This window comes from Rhizophagus irregularis, chromosome 15, assembly GCF_026210795.1.
Source record: "Rhizophagus irregularis chromosome 15, complete sequence".
Taxonomy (NCBI): Eukaryota; Fungi; Glomeromycota; class Glomeromycetes; order Glomerales; family Glomeraceae; genus Rhizophagus; species Rhizophagus irregularis.
The window spans coordinates 558,475-574,986 of record NC_089443.1 but is presented as its reverse complement, the minus strand read 5'-3'; the positions used below and the strand labels follow the sequence as shown (position 1 = coordinate 574,986).

Genomic DNA, 16,512 nt, shown 5'->3' with positions numbered 1-16,512 from the left:
TATTGCTCCCGAAGTTTTAAGAGAACAAGGTTATACCAAGGCTGCCGACATTTATAGTTTTGGTATAATTATGTATGAAGTAATTTCTGGATTACCTCCATATCATGATGTGAGTCATGATATTAATTTGGCGATAGAAATTTGTCGAGGATTAAGACCAAGATTTAATATTAAAGTGCCACAATTAATTGTGGAATTAATAAAGAGATGTTTAGATGCAAATCCATTAAATCGACCAAAAGCAAACGAAATTGAATTTACCTTATACAAGTGGTGGAGTTGGTTTGATAGTCAAATAGAATTAAAAAAGCAAATTAAGGAAGCAGAAGAAATTAACAACAATTTATTGACAAATAATAATTCAATATCACTTTGTTGTTTATCATATAAAACACACTCTGAAGCCGTTTATACGAGTAGATTACTTAACTTTAATAATCTTCCCGAACCAAAAAATACGGATGAGTATTATATGCAAAATGATAATATAATAAACATGCAGTTTTCAGGTAGTTAATAATCTTGTTGTATTAAAAACTTACAAATAAATATAAAATAATAAATTTATTTATTAAACAGAATCCTTACAAATTGATATTTCTTTACTTGATATAAACAACAATGTAAGTGCATATGAATTTTTTATTTCTTTTACTTTAATTTATAACTAACTAATCATATTTAAATTAAATTTGATTATTATTTAGGTAAGTTAAAATTTAAGAATATATTTTACTAATTTAAGTGATTATTTGTTGACCTATTAATAAACTTTATTAATTTCAAAACTTTCTGACAAAATAGCAATTCTGTAACTTGCAGAAATAGTTTATCTGCCATCTAAACTTCCGGAAATTTTGAACTTTTAATACATTTTTCCTTTCTCACTTTTTATATATTATCAGTTTATTATAAGGCCATTTTGGCTATTTTTCTATATTTATTTAACTTTATTATATTTATTGGCGTATTATTAGAGATTCTTTTTAGACATTTGCAAATAACAAAAATAACAAGGAAATACATAGATTGAAAAATAGATTATAGACACTCATTCAAGAAAACAAATAGTTTATAAGAAAATTTACTTATGTGATTTATGTATAATAATTTGTTAAATATTTTTTAAAATTGTAGTAAAAGTATGTTTGGACAAACGCTTATTTTTATAATTTATCTATCAGAATAATTTTAACATTACAGTACCATCATTATATAGTATAATTTTGTATAGTATCCCTCTCTTCACATAGTACCCTGGGATAGAGTTCAAACTAGTCTGGCCTTTCTCTTTTAGGTTTGGGCAGCGGGTTATGGAACTTCAAGAGATTTTTTACTAATATTTTTTTTTTTCAATTTCACAAAATCGGGTTAGTTCATCCAGCTTCGAAACATTTCCTTTAAGGAAAAATTGATACTTTTTTGTAGATTTATTTATTAATGTTCACTTTTTTTGTTAGGTAGGTCTCAGACAAGCTTTTGAATGTTCTTTATACAATTTTCTACTTTTGGCTTCCTGAACGGTTCTCGGACAGAATTTCAAAGACAAACTTCTAAATTTTTCTTTCTTTTTTCTTTCTTTAAATGAAAGGCTTTACTAACGTTTGTTTTATTTTTGTAGGTATATAGTTTTTGGATCCCATTCTGAAGGTATAATCTTCAGGATATTTTTTTAGTTTTTTTTAACGAACATTTTTATTTGTGCTTTTTTGAGCAGTCCCAAGGTTTCAAAATACAGGACGGACGAAATTAGTAGATTCGTCCAACTTCAAAACATTTTTGGTTTATTAAGGGAAAAGAAACGTTTTAAGCTGCTTTATTTTTTAGGTTCTCTCTAAAGCCTGTGGGTAGATTGAACTCGTGAGTTTATCTCATTTCTTTAATGGGCCGAGCCGATTCTTCGTTGATATGTTTTTCTTTCAGGTTTTTCAGTATTAGAATTAGGAAGATGGAAAGGAGGTAATTTTTATTTTTTGTTTTTGCTTTTTCATTCATTTTCTTTTGCTTATTAAAAAATTTTTTTTCGTCATTCTTTTTAATAGGTTTGTTCTTTTGGCTTGATTGGTAAATCTTGGGTGCTTCAAAACACTCTTTTTAATTTTCTTTGGCGAACCATTTATTAGTGTTTAGTTTTTTTTTATTTATTGTTTTTTATTTTCTTCAATATTTATTATATTATGAAACGTTACTTACATTTTTTCCTATTTGTAGGCGGTTTTCATTAGTGACATTTCAAAGGGTATGAACATTAAAATTTTTATTTTTTAATGAAATATTATTATTCACATTTATCTTTTTTCTTTTATATGTTTTGAGTAATATATATAAAAAAAAATATTTTATCATACCTATCCAAAATGACTATTATTTAGATGAAATAAAAACACCGTTCTCAAAAAAGCAGCTGAGTTATATAGAATTTCTAATTAAAAAATTCAACTTTTATATTCAATTTTTTATATTTTTTTTTAATCAAACGTTAATCAACGTTTCAATTTTTCTTTTTTGTAGGTCTACAGATTTCCAATCGCTTCCTGAATGGAATTTCGAAGGTAATCTTCAAAATTGTTTCATTTTTATTTAAATGAAATGTTATATTTCATTAAATCTTTTTTTTTTTTATAAATTCAGAGCTGTAAGCAGAAGGTAAAATTCGAAATTTTTCTTGTTTATTTTTTATCTAACGAAACGTTTTATTAATATATTCTTTTTACAGGTTCTTTCACTATTCTGATGACTGACGCTCACAAATTTATTCTTTATTGATTTAGCATTTATAAATTATTACTTTTCTTATATCACTTTGTAATATTAACTGACAAAAATGTTCATTTAGTATTAATTTGGGCATTATAGAAATCAAGAAAATAAAACCAATTTTTGCGTATGTTGCACTATTCTTTATATTTATATTTGTATAATATTTACTATTATACTCATGTCACGCGTTATTTATATTTTTCTAATAACCTGACTGATAACCCGACAATCAAATTACTCAAGTGTCTCGTGTACTTTGAATTTTGCTGTAATGGCCGTAACCGTAACTGACCGTTGCCATCCCTACACTGTATGTTGTTGATTTGTAATACATTTTTGTAGTAAATACTATTTGTATATGTAAAACCTAACATGATTGTGAAATAACCAAATATCAAGTATTTTATTCTTTCATTAAAAAATGCATAAACAATCATCCATTTTACAGTATATATTATAATATTTTAGCCAAATTGCTGAAAAAAAAAGACCATAATCAAGAAATTGTCTATTACCTAATTCTTATGACTTTTTTCTTAATTTAATTGCCTTTGGAAGATGAATTATTATTTAAATATTTGAAAGTTATGTTAATTATATTACATTTAAATTGTAATGCTTTAAATACTTAATTTCAATTTTTTTTTTTCACAATACTCCTGACCCAAATTATTTTGAAACCTTCTATTGTTTACGATTTTTCTGGTACATAATTAGAATTAAAAGAACATGTGTTACTGATTAAAAATATTAGATGATAATAGAAGATATATGAACCGTGGAAGTTTGATATTGCAAATTAAAATTCCTAATTCATATTAAAAATTAATGTTTTATACATCCACCTAATTGACATCCAAAATGTTATTCATTTATTACTATAGCAACTCAAATAAAACCCTTGTTAGACATGCCATTTTTCAAAATATACCATTTCCTGAAGTCAATTTACTGAATGATCATTTCTCAAGCTGGGTCATTTTCCTAAACTCCAATTTCCCAAATGTCAATTTCAAATATCCGGACTATACTCTTTTATTTATATTGTGACTAGAATTTTAGTTATTAAATCTATGTACTTTACTATACGCACTAGCAATAATAAGTTAATTACTGCGTGATAGATAATGATTTTACTGTTCTCAAATTGTATTAACATTTTTATGAGTAAATTTATTCATCACTCATAGCGATGCATATAGAATCAGACATAACCATTAACATCCCTAGCTGCGAGATGAATTTCATTTTTTTATGAAATACGATTCATTTGCTATTTAGGAACAAATTAAATCAATTTATTCATACTAGTTTATGAAAATTTATTCTTTATTTAATTTATTTTACAAACAATTAATAACAAAATAAGACAATCAGAGCCAACTCAAGAAAGAACAAACAGTTCTCTCAGAATTGATTACTCTGCTTAAATTAATTCAATCTGGACTAACTGGAGCCAAATTTAAGCTCTGGAATTGGCCGCTAGCAGCTTTACTTGCAACTTTCTTATCTCTATTTAGAGATCTAAATAGTTAACTTTTGAGTTAATAAGGTCAATAAAAAATTTTTATAGACTGGTTATTTCTTAAATATATGTAATGTATTTATCGCAAAATACTAGTTATTACTTTTCACGAGTCAAAACACTGAAGAATGCTTTGGTTAATTAAGTTGTAACGTGATTGGAGTGTAGTGCCAGTAATGTAATACCTATTATTTAGCGTAATTCAAGTGTATTCTCAAGAATGATTTTGAAAGACCAAAGAGCAAAAAATACTGGTCTATTCAATATATTTACTTATAGTACATATAAAGAGATTATTTATCGAAATATTTTAAAATTTACTAAAAATTTATAATCAAGATAAATATTTTTGTTTCTATGCTACATGATCGACATTTTTGGTCAATTTCACTTGATGCTAACTTTCACAAAGCTTCAGATTTTGCCAGTTTAAAGTTGAAATGTTTTTAATTTTATTTCTCTATAACGCATGTGTTGATAAAACTTATATTCTGTTTTATTTAAAATCTTAAGCCAGGTAAGTTACTTTCAGGATCACAATAAATAATTATTTTATATTCGTAAAATATTTATTACTTTTTGAAAATTCAAGACTTTTTTGTAATGGAGTGTAAATATAAAATGATTGCTATTTTTAAATTATATTTATATATTATTTAACTAATCTGTATCTGAAGATGTTTCTTCTTTACAGTCTTGTATTATTTTTTCTAATATTGATAATTTTTCTTTTAGGTGTGCATTCTTTTTTTGAAGTTTATTGTATTTTTTGATTTCTTCATCTAATCTATTTTGTAATTCTTCAATATGCTGCTTATTTTGTTGTTTAAGTTCACTAATAATTTCCTCTTTATCATTTAATTCATTAGTACGGGTAACAAGCTTATATCGTAAATTGTCCTTTTCTTTCTGAAGGTTTTCTATATTGGCTTGTTTAGAATTTTGTTCATCTTGGCAGGTTTTCTTTTCTTTTCTAATAGTTTTAAGTTCATTTTTCATTTTCTTAGATTCTAATGCTTGTTTTTTTAATTCGCTTTTTAAATTATCTATTTTACTTCTCAGATTAGATGTATTTGCTTTAGTATAACATCTTTCATAACGAAATTTCTCTTGGAGAACTTTTAATTCTTCTTTTTTATCGTTGATAATGAGTTCAATTTTATCTAGCTTACTTTCTAAGGTTTTAGATTCATCCTCCTTAATTTTCAATTCGCTGTTGATTTTTTTTAGTTGCATTTCTAATTGTTCAATAATATTCTTTTTCTTTTCTAATTCATCTTTTAAAACATCTATTTCTTTACCCAACCCTTCCTTTTTCATATATTGCTCAATAGTTAAGGAATTCAATAATTCTATTTTTTCTTCTAATTGTTGTTTTGTTTGTTGGTAAGCAATTTCTTTTTCTTCTAATTCGTCACTTAATTTTTCAACCTTTTGTTTCAATCTTTTTATTTCTTCTTTAATTTGAATATTATTTTCTATCAAGTTTTCTTTTTCTGTATTTAAGTTATTTTCTTCTTCTATTAGTTCTATAAATTGGGTATCTAATGATAATTCCTTTTCAATTTGCGTAATTTGATCTTGAAGAGCTTTCTTTTCATTAGCCAATTGCCAGTTTACTTTCCATGCTTTTAAATTATATCTACCTTGAGAAGCATCAATAGGACCCAATGTATAAACCTCAAGTTGTTCATATATTATTTTCACTTTAGCTTCCGGTCTTCTATCAGCTAAGCATCGAAAATTCTTAATACTATCAGATAAGAATTCCAAACCAGAATCTATGTCACTATTACCAATACTTAAACTCTCTAATTTAATCAAACTTTCTAAAGGTTCCAAACTACCATAAAACTGGTTATATTTTCCTTGTTGAATTCTATCACCATCAATGTTCCCGATAAGTAGTTCCTTTAAATTAACTAAATGGCCAAAACAATTTAAATTTTGAGAAAATGAATTATCAAGCAAATTCAAATATTCTAATTTTTCATTATTTAAATCAAGCAATTTCAATTCATTAAGTTGATTACAATTAGCTGTGACAGATTTAATATTCAAACAATTTCTTAGATCTAAACTAGTTAATTTGTTATTGGAGCAATTAATATCTGTTAACAGCTTATTCTTGCTTATATCTAGACTAGTAATTTGATTTTCAGAACAATCTATTTTCTCTAAATTAATAAAATCAGATAAATCAAAATGTCCTTCCAAATTTTTTTTGTTAATAATTAACCTTCTTTCTTTCTCTCTTTCTTTTTTTGTTGGATATTTGTTATTAATGTATTTTTGTATATTTGACATACTTTCTAAAAAATTATTTTCAGTTAAAATACATCCCATTGAATATTTGTTTCCATTAATATTAACCTTTGAATTTTCATGATTTGAATTTGAAACGCAAACAGCTATATCAATATTAATATTATCGCTATCAGTTTGAGTATGATTAGAATTTATATTTGGATCAGAAATATTCAACTGAATACCATTCTTTGACCATCCAGTTAATTTAACATTTATAGGCTTAAAACAATTGATAGAGATTTCAGATCCTTGAGATAGCTGGCGAGAAGTTTTAATAGAATAGGAAGAATCGTTGCGTTGCAATGTAATAGATTCCTTAAAATAATCAACCTGTATTTCTCGATTATTTGGACAAAATACTGATAATTCTGAAGGATTTCCAATTATAATCCATATGATATAACATTCCTCTATGCTTATATTAGTATTCTTTGAAGTTTCTATTGTCGCGGAAAATTCATAATTCTCATATGATCCAAATGTGACAAAAATATCATCCAATTTTGAATTGTTTTTTGAAACAATTGATCCAAAAGCCTCGTAATTTTTATTGTCTAACGATGGTTTTACACTTACAATTATCTGCTTAGTAATATCTGAATCTTTTAAATCAACAGTTCCAGTCATTATAATCCTAGATTTATCTTGCTTATTCAAAATAGTGTCTATTCTCCTCGTTTGTTCTACTTCAAGAATATTATATAAAGGAATTATATTATTGAGTTCAATAACTTCTAAGTCATGCTTTGTATTTTGAATCCATTCAGATAAACCATTTTCTTCAATAACATCTCCTTTTTGTGTTAAAAGAACTTTAATATTGTAAGCTTCTAAATGTAATTTTAGAGATTCAAACACTGGTAATGCTAAATCAATCTTTTCCGATATGTTAGATAAATTTTCTATGATATTCTTAAGAGATTTTCCTAATAAAATATTTAATGGAATAAAATGTCCATATTTGTCAAAAACTTTTTGCAAACTTATAAGTGGTTTCATATCTCCAAGTGCTTTATCTATGTCTTCTTTAAATTTTTCTGAAGGTTTAATATTATTTCTGTTTAATGTAATATTATATCGTTCACATTTTACTAGAAAATATGCCTTATCTTCATAACTTAGGTTATCTGCTAAAACTTTAAGAAACGGAAAAGAGCTTATATCCTCATTATTTTCAGTTGGGAAGATATTATTATCAATTAAAATTTCTTCTAAAATAGACTTCGGTTTTACGATTTCTAAATAAAATTTATCATTTGAATCATTTGAATCTACTTTAGGAAGATTAATTAGATCAATGGCATTTTCCCCACAGGTCTTTAATTTAAAATTTTGATCAATTATCAAACCTTTTAAAAGTTGAAATTCTCTAACCAATCTTACATATTTCGAATTTTGAGCCCAATTTTCTAAAGTTAATTTCTCTTTAAAATTAGCAACCCCAGGTTGTTTCTCATCTATAAATGGTTTTGTATCGAATTTTAATTGAGAAATGGGAACGAGATTATTATACGAAATTATTTCACCCGTATCATCTTGGTATAAATTATTCATCCAATCGGTTAATTTTTCATGAGTGTCTAAATTTATTCCGTCTGTTGTTATTATTTTTGGACAAAAATTCAGAGCGGATGAATCATTAAGTTGGATTTCTTTTTTGTGTTTAGCTGAATCATGTATCCGAGTTAAATAAGAGTTAAAAATATCGATTTGTGTTGAATTGACCGACTCAAGTCCATCGATAAATAATTTACCACCAATCAAGATCTTTCTTGGAACTAGATGACCGTACATTTCGTATAATGATTCTTCTTCATCCGTAAAGTTTGAAAAAATCTCTGATAAATCAGAGGTATAAGTAATTTCAGAAACAGGAAAATTAATACATATGTCTGATGATCGTAGAGATTCGTGAAGTTCAACGCCATTATCATCGGAATTAAAATTCAATAAATTTATACGTGAGTTATGATCATTTATGGAAGTATATACTGAAGGTTGCTCCTCATATGAACTCATATTTAATTCGCCATCTTCAGTAAATACAGCTTGTTTACTTGGTTTTATGCTATACCCATCCAAGAATAATCCGTAATTCAAATTAAATTTTTGAATCATTAGTTGTTGTTTAATCATCGATTTTAAAGTTGTAACAACATCCTGAATTGTCGGTCTCTTGTCCGGATCACCGTCCCAACATTCTAAAAAGATTGTTATTGTTAATTATTAGCGTGTGTATATTAGGGATGCAGGCTTTTTATTTTTTTAGCTACGTCACTCATTAAGTCAATGAAAGGTTGTAACTCGTGACATAGCTCGATATTATATAAATTATTATGATTTTTCTATGTGAGCATCTGCAGTGACGTTATTGACATAACTTTGTTACGGCAGTTACGTCGGTAAAGTTTACACCTCTAGTGTATATCTTTTTTTAAAAATAAAAAAAAAACATACGAAAAAAATAATTACTTACTTTCATAAAGAATACAATAATTTTTGGGCGTACCATCTACTATGACTTCTCTTAATCCTTGTGCAATTTCTTCAGCCAAAATTGAATTGTATTCTTTATCAGAAAAAGGTTTTTTTCCACTAGATAATTCCCAAAATAATACTCCAACGCTATAAACGTTGCTTTTCTCGTTCGATTCATATTTTTCTAATGCATCCGAAGATATTCCTTCAATATCAAATCCTCGTGGATCAGTATAAGGAATCGTATCTAAATAAGTTCGACTAGAATCTTTAATACGTTTACTTAATCCAGAATCTGCTAACCTAATGGAATTTTGTTGTACAAGTATACTGCTTGAATGCAAATCTTTGTGCACTATTTCTCTCTCATGCAAATATTCTATAGCACTTGATAATTGAAAGGCCAATTCATATTTGTCCCTCCAATTTAACGAAGGAAAATTCACCTTCAGATAATTATTAAATGAACCTCCTTCTGCGTATTCTACAACAAGTAAATATTCATCTGAAATTAAAAAAAAAAAGTTATTAGGTATTCACTATTAAGAATATATGTATATAATTAAGTAGGTAGGTAAGGCTAAATTTGTTTAATTCGATAATAACAAATTTATATACCTGAATTAGTCTTACTAGTTATTCCGTACAATTTTATCATCGCGTTATTGAGGTCATTTTCCTGTTGTATTTTTACCTATAAAATAAAATTTTTAGTGACTACATGTTTATATCCGTAAAACACAAGTAATGCATCATGCGTATTTTATATAAATATGGATTGTACGACCTACACGCAGATTTTAAAACTAATTACGTACCTCACGGACAACTTCTTTAATTATTTCATCAGTTAAATTAATTGATTTTAATGCTATAAGTTTTCCATGTTTCCAATTTGCTTTGTATACCTTATTGACTAATTCAACACCCAACTCTTCTATATTAGTAAATTCATCATAATTATAGTATTCTATATTTTTTTCTTTTATATGATGTTCCATCAAATGTATGTGTAAAGTATAGTAATTTAAGACGAGAGTTGTTCTGGCGAACGAATAAAAATTTTAAAATATTTCTCTCTTAACGTATTATTGTGTAACAATGAGTGCTGCATTATGATCATTATAATCAGGCTTATTTATCACATACAATGACCTTTGTAGTACATTTTTAGTTTGGAAGTTGCACTTGAATAAGACCAAAAAAGGGATTTTCTGAAAGTTGTAATTCAATTTTGTATGGTATCACATATGACATAATGACTCCTTTGTTACTACATTTTTTGGGGAGAATTACAGATTATGTTTCTTTATAACGTTACCTGTTAAAAACTAGTAATTTGTAAATTGTCAAGAATTGCATCATGAGCCATTTGACCATTTAAAGGCTTTTTCATTTAATTGGTTGATATTTATCATATGTACATATATTATTGTCATTTATCGGGCACGAATTTTATTTTTTTTACAGAATTAAGAAATCGAATAAACTATAAAAATTTAGGATAAAAAATCATTACGAATAAAATCCTACACTCTTCCGTAATTAATATACTACGCTAATTCTTTTTATAATATGAGGCTTCACCAATTATTTATGCATCTCTTTATTTATTGACAAGCTAAAATGTTTGTCATATATGTTATATATATATGCAGTAAAAAGATTTTGCTGTTTACTCATAAGCACTATTTTATTGTGAGTTTTCTTCCAATTAGATTTATGAGATAAGTTACATGTAAATTTGTATTTTTTGCAACGTTAATATTTACAAAATCACATATCTTTAATACGTGATTCATGTAACTGATTATAAAATTTGCGTAATGGCCAAGTTTTTTGCCAATGAAAAATAAGTTTTACCTGGCTAATTAACTAGCTAAGATGTTGGTTAAACGGTTAAGATTTTTTGTATTAGTTCTAAGCTCTATTTTTTATTAATGTTAATATATATCTAATCAAATTTAAATAAATTTTTATCATTAATGGTGTAAAAATAAATACACTTTTATTGACTGATTAATAAACGTTCACCATAATTTCTTGATGAAAATGCATTATAGGAAATACAATATATTCTATTGTAAGAAACTTCGATTGAAGTGTAAGAAATATTCGAATTACGTCATTTAAATTTTAGGATTTCAACCTCCCCTCCCTATGTCATCATCCATTTTGAAAATGCATTTATAATTATGGCCAGAATTAAATTAACTACAAGTATCCATGCCTCTTGAAACATATTGCAATTGCCACGTTCACGAACTTAAAAAGTGAAATATCTCACTGCTACTTTTACTAAACAAGCGGATCTGGATACTGTTTGTACTTTTGAATCTTTATATTCCTGCCCCTACAGATCATAACCAGGAAAGGCAAATCAAACTCATTGTATGGACCCCTAATGAAATTATTTTAAATTTTAATAGACTCACTTGTGATTTCCAATTTCATTAGACTAAATTTTTATAATTTTGAAGGAATTCCAATAATAATCTATAAATTATAATATTTTATTTATATTAAATACTTGATACCACTAATTGACTATATATGTGATTGATAGTTCAATTATAATAAAATGTTATGACCATTAGAAGACGTAATAATTATGAAGTTATTTGCAATAGTTTCAAAAGTTAATTTTAAAGCAAATAACATTTTATTATAACATTCAATTCTTTCAAATAAGATTGTAAGTTTTGATCAATAATTTTCTCTTTTTTACAAAAGTATAAGGTCAAAAGGTCATCATGCCACTAAAAGATTACATGAATGGTTGTTGTTTAAAAGTGAAAAGGTTTATATTAAAAAGGGAAGGTTAAATTTAGGCCAGTCTGATGATATTTAGATTACCCTCTTGTATAAATAATTTGAATTGCGCAATATGAGATGTGTGATGTGATATGGGGAATTTTTTTATGTAATTGCAGGCCATATCGGATCTCTCTCCTATATAAAAATGAGGACATTAATGTCAGAAATTTTTTTAAAATGTTATATCTTGATCAGAAAATAATGATCCCATTGCACTTGTTTTAATATGTCATTCAGATTGTACCAAAATGCCTTCTTGAGTACAAATAATTTCTCTTCCAAATACTCTTTATTTGTGGGAAATTTAATGCCACTATAATATTTAATTCAATATAAATATCTATCAAAAAAATTCTATGATAAAATTTAATACATTAAATGCTAGCTAATTTTTCCTATTTGATCCTTTTGAAATTCCTATTGTTTAACTCTTTGTATAGCACTTTCTTTATCTTTAATCTTAATTAGCAAATAAAGATTAAGAGAATGTGTTAAATTATTATTTTGCAAATCTGGTTTGTCAACCATATCTTTATCCACCAATCTATGAACTGATGAATAGTTGTCAGAGTTCTTCACCAAATTTTTTGAATTTCTTTTTTAATTCCTTAGCTTTAAAGTTTTTTTTTACTTTTTCTATTGATTTAGAAATATAAAAAATATAATAAATTACATAAGAATAAATTAATAATAATTATATTTATTAATTCTAGAATAAACAGAAATAGATACCTTCAGTTCTGCTTTTTATATTTCCATTCTGTATATCTTCATTTTCTACATCAATTTCCATAATTTCTACATCATCGTCCATTTCATTTTTATTTTCTACATTAATTTCTCTGACTTCTATACCTTCAATTACTTTATCTCTTACTTTCTTTCCTTTAATTAAAGAGGCAAATGATAGTGGAACTGATGTTGAAGATGGTGAAAGTTGAACTTGTGTTGAGAACAAAAAAATTGAAGTTGGGGATGATGATAACATAACATTTTTTTGCATATATTCATTGATTTTTGTGATCCATTTCTCGATTAAACATTTAAAATTTTTTTAGATTCTTCCATTCTGCGTAAATGGGTAAAATATCGGTCCCCCATTTTATATCATCTTTTGTAGGTTATTTAATTTCATTATTGTATCCGAATTTTTTGTGGCATCTAGAATTTAATTTCTCCCAAATTTCATTGATCGGGATCGTCTTCAATTGATTGATTGATGGTGTTTAAATCATTATTTAAAATTGTAATATAATCTTCAAATTTAAAAGGTTTAGAAAAAATCGATATAGTCGGAGATGACATTGGTGGTAAATTATTAGATGCAATAGAAGTTGTAGATGCGTTATCCACTAGACTAGCTTTTTGTTGATAAAACTGTTGAAAATGATCTAACAATGCGTCAGGGTTTCATATTTCCTTAATTCAGACTAAAATAAATTTTAATACTATTTACCAGCAAATCATCATTTTCAGCTTTAAGTGCTTCAAGTTTTTCCTAATATGTATATAAAAATATAAATATAAATTATAGGAAAAAAAAACAAAATTTAATTTTAATAATCTTACCTCTAAATCTTCATAATAGTTATTATCCTTCAAATCAATCATCAATCTATCTTTATGTTTCCCATATATGATGACAGCTGTACGATCATTTATGACAGAAATATTTTTAAGACGGCCTTGGAATTTGTTACGAATGAAAGATAAAGCCGCTGAAATTTTTATATTGTCATTATCGGAAAATAATAATGAAACCGTATTATTACGTACTTTTTTATCCTTAAAAGTTGAATAAATAAACATATTAAAATAACATTACAAATAACTTTATTTTGATTATAATAGCTAAAAGTACAATTTACCTTTATATTGTTTGACATTATAGAAAGTTTTAAAACTTCAAGAAGAACGAACGTACTTTCAAAAAAAAAAAAAAAAAAAATAGGGATTTGTTTATGTTATTTTAATACATTTGTAATTAACTATTTTTAGAATTAAACGCGTTTTCTATACTATTTTAGATTGTTAGAAAACTTATTTATAGTTTGTACTCCGATCAAATAGGGGCTAAAATAATAAAAAAAAAAAAAGGGAATTGTTAACCGTCGCCTGGGTTTTTTTTTTCCAAATATGTCACATGATTTACAATATATAGTAAATCGGCTCTGATTTTTTTAACTTTGATCGGTTAAACTTAAAATTTTATTGCAAAGATATTTTTTAAAAAAATTTTTTGCAAACATATTTATTTGAAATAATCTTATTTAATGAAATTTTATTTTTATTTGCAAATATTAAGATTTAAGTCACACATTTACGATTTTAAAGAAAAAAGTCACCGTATTTATTTTTAATGAAGCGATACAAATAAAAAAAACAATAACAATAAATAAAAAAGATAAATAAATTACAATGATCAAGGAGAAAGATGCTAATAAAAAAATGAAAACAACAACGGAGTAATGGAAAGTAATAGAAGATGAAAAAGATGAAAAAGAGTAATGAGAAGTGATAAGAAACAAAAAGGAGAAATAGGACATGATGAGAGATGAAAAGGAGTGATGGGAGACGAAGAGGAGTGATGAGAGGTAAAAAGGAGTGATGGGAGACGAAAAGAAGTGATGAGAGACGATAAGGAGTAATGGGAGATGATAAGGAGCGATGAGAGACAAAAGGAAGTGATGGGAGACGAAGAGGAGTGATGGAAGGTAAAAAGGGGTGATTGGAGACGAAAAGAAGCGATAGGAAGATGAAGAGGACGAAAAGAAGTGATGGGAGACGAAGAGGAGTGATGGGAGACGGAAAGGAGTGACGGGAGACGAAGAGGAGTGATGAGAGGTAAAAAGGAGTGATGGGAGACGAAAAGAAGTGATGAGAGACCATAAGGAGTAATGGAGCGATGAGAGACAAAAGGAAGTGATGGGAGACGAAAAGGAGCGATGGGAGACGAAAAGAAGTGATGGGAAGATGAAGAGGAGTGATAGGAGACGATAAGGAGTGATGAGAGGCAAAAGGAAATGATGGGAAGTAAACAGGAGAGAAAAAGAGATAATAGAAAATGAAAAGTTGTAATAGAAATAATGGGAGACGAAAGAATGGAATGAGAAGAATGAGAAGTAATACAAAAAATAAAAAAATGATCATGATAGGAGGTTGGGTAATGATAGGAGACCAAGTAAAAAAAATAAAACCATAAAGTAAAAAAAATTAAAGTTAGTAAGAATCGAAATATAAGATAGAAACGAAATTAAAAAAATAAATAAAAAAATAAAAAAACATACCCTTATTAATTGTAGAACTGAAAGAACTAAAATATCTAAAAAAACAATGAAATAAAATTATTGAAAACCGAATTATGAAACAAAATAAAAAAAAATAAAAAATGAGTAGTAAGAAACGAAACGTAAAGTGAAAAACAACTGAACCTTAATTGCAGAACCGGAAGGACTAAAGGACCTAAAAATAATGAAATAGAGTAGTAAGAAACAAAGTGTAAGCAGAATGTAAGTCAGAAATAAGAATAAAAGAAAAGAAAAATACCTTTGAGACCGAAAAAACCGAGGAAACGGAACTAATAAACATGACGCGTTCATGTGGCCAATATGGCCAATCAAAAATATTTAATCTGTCACGTGATCGAAGTTCCAGCCCAGGCCGACGGTTAGCAGTTCCCCAAAAAAATTTATACATTTTTCATACTATAGATACTATAGGTTAAAACTTTTATAAGTCGGAAAAATATTTAATTCGTGATCCGCGTAAAAAGTAGTATAATATTTTGCTTTTATTTGATTACAATTTGCTGTACTTATCCCACCGAAATTTACAAAACATTTATATTGTTTTACCATTTTTTTTCTTTTTATGTTGTTTTTCTGCATCAGTAAGTGTCATGTATTTAAAATATTTAAATGGTTCAAGATCAATAAATTATTTGAAAGAGCATTAATGTTTATGCTCACATAGAACTCAATTTGTTAATTTAATTGTCCAAGTTCGTCAACGATTTCAATATCAATAGAAAAAATAATTCGCTAATACTGTACAACTCCGCATAATTCTTTAAAAGATTTCTCAATCTTTTCGCTTTTATATAAAAATTTTTTAATTTTGTTTAATTTGTGTTATAATAACAAAATTTTATAATTAAAAATAATTTTTATTATCTTTCTATTTTTTTGAACTTATGATTTAGTGCGGAAAAGCCTGCAACATAAAATCGTTGTAATAATACATGACGAGTTCGCTTATTATGTTCAACAGCGCGTCCTAATTCGTTTATTTCATTAATAATTATTTCCAATTTCATTAATTAAAGGAAGAAATGGTGTAAATTCAATATTATTAATAAAAACAATTGTTATTAATCAATATAATTGATATATTGAATTTTTTAATTTGGATAATTAGAAGAAATAGCAATATTGTCTATATTAGGTTGTGTACCGTTAAAAGACAATTATTCTTTAAAAGTTTTTTCAATATTTTTTCGCTTTAATATTTTTTTTTTATCAAAGTATTAATGTTATAAATATCAGATAAATCTTGTAAAAGTAAATAATTTTTAATATTAAAAAAATTTTTTCTATCTTCTTTATATTCTTTAAATGGACTCG

General features: G+C 26.4%; 4 protein-coding genes across 5 annotated transcripts; 1 reads left to right on the top strand and 3 right to left on the bottom strand.

Annotated features, from left to right (window-relative positions):
- Positions 1 to 70: 70 nt before the first annotated feature.
- On the top strand, positions 71 to 828 carry OCT59_006900 (uncharacterized protein; the record flags this gene model as incomplete). The annotated part of the gene is made up of 4 exons (XM_066134725.1): positions 71 to 109; positions 206 to 509; positions 580 to 623; positions 805 to 828. 4 exons carry the CDS (start codon positions 71 to 73, stop codon positions 826 to 828), a joined length of 411 nt encoding a protein of 136 aa, XP_065998376.1.
- A 4,117-nt stretch (positions 829 to 4,945) lies between these two features.
- OCT59_006899 (uncharacterized protein) lies at positions 4,946 to 10,074 on the bottom strand (the record flags this gene model as incomplete). 2 transcript variants are annotated; one of them, XM_066134652.1, is made up of 4 exons in its annotated part: positions 4,946 to 8,796; positions 9,072 to 9,578; positions 9,692 to 9,767; positions 9,892 to 10,074. In XM_066134652.1, 4 exons carry the CDS (start codon positions 10,072 to 10,074, stop codon positions 4,946 to 4,948), a joined length of 4,617 nt encoding a protein of 1,538 aa, XP_065998375.1. The 2 variants fall into 2 exon arrangements, with proteins under 2 accessions (XP_065998375.1, XP_065998374.1); XM_066134651.1 differs by lacking the exons at positions 9,072 to 9,578; positions 9,692 to 9,767; positions 9,892 to 10,074 and having other exon boundaries at positions 4,946 to 6,843; positions 6,956 to 7,001.
- A 2,381-nt stretch (positions 10,075 to 12,455) lies between these two features.
- Positions 12,456 to 12,878, bottom strand: OCT59_006898 (uncharacterized protein; the record flags this gene model as incomplete). The annotated part of the gene is made up of 2 exons (XM_066134581.1): positions 12,456 to 12,526; positions 12,623 to 12,878. The coding sequence occupies 2 exons, from the start codon at positions 12,876 to 12,878 to the stop codon at positions 12,456 to 12,458; spliced, it is 327 nt and encodes a 108-aa protein (XP_065998373.1).
- A 197-nt stretch (positions 12,879 to 13,075) lies between these two features.
- Positions 13,076 to 13,776, bottom strand: OCT59_006897 (uncharacterized protein; the record flags this gene model as incomplete). The annotated part of the gene is made up of 4 exons (XM_025331581.2): positions 13,076 to 13,267; positions 13,347 to 13,388; positions 13,460 to 13,675; positions 13,759 to 13,776. 4 exons carry the CDS (start codon positions 13,774 to 13,776, stop codon positions 13,076 to 13,078), a joined length of 468 nt encoding a protein of 155 aa, XP_025185441.1.
- Between the last annotated feature and the right edge of the window lie 2,736 nt (positions 13,777 to 16,512).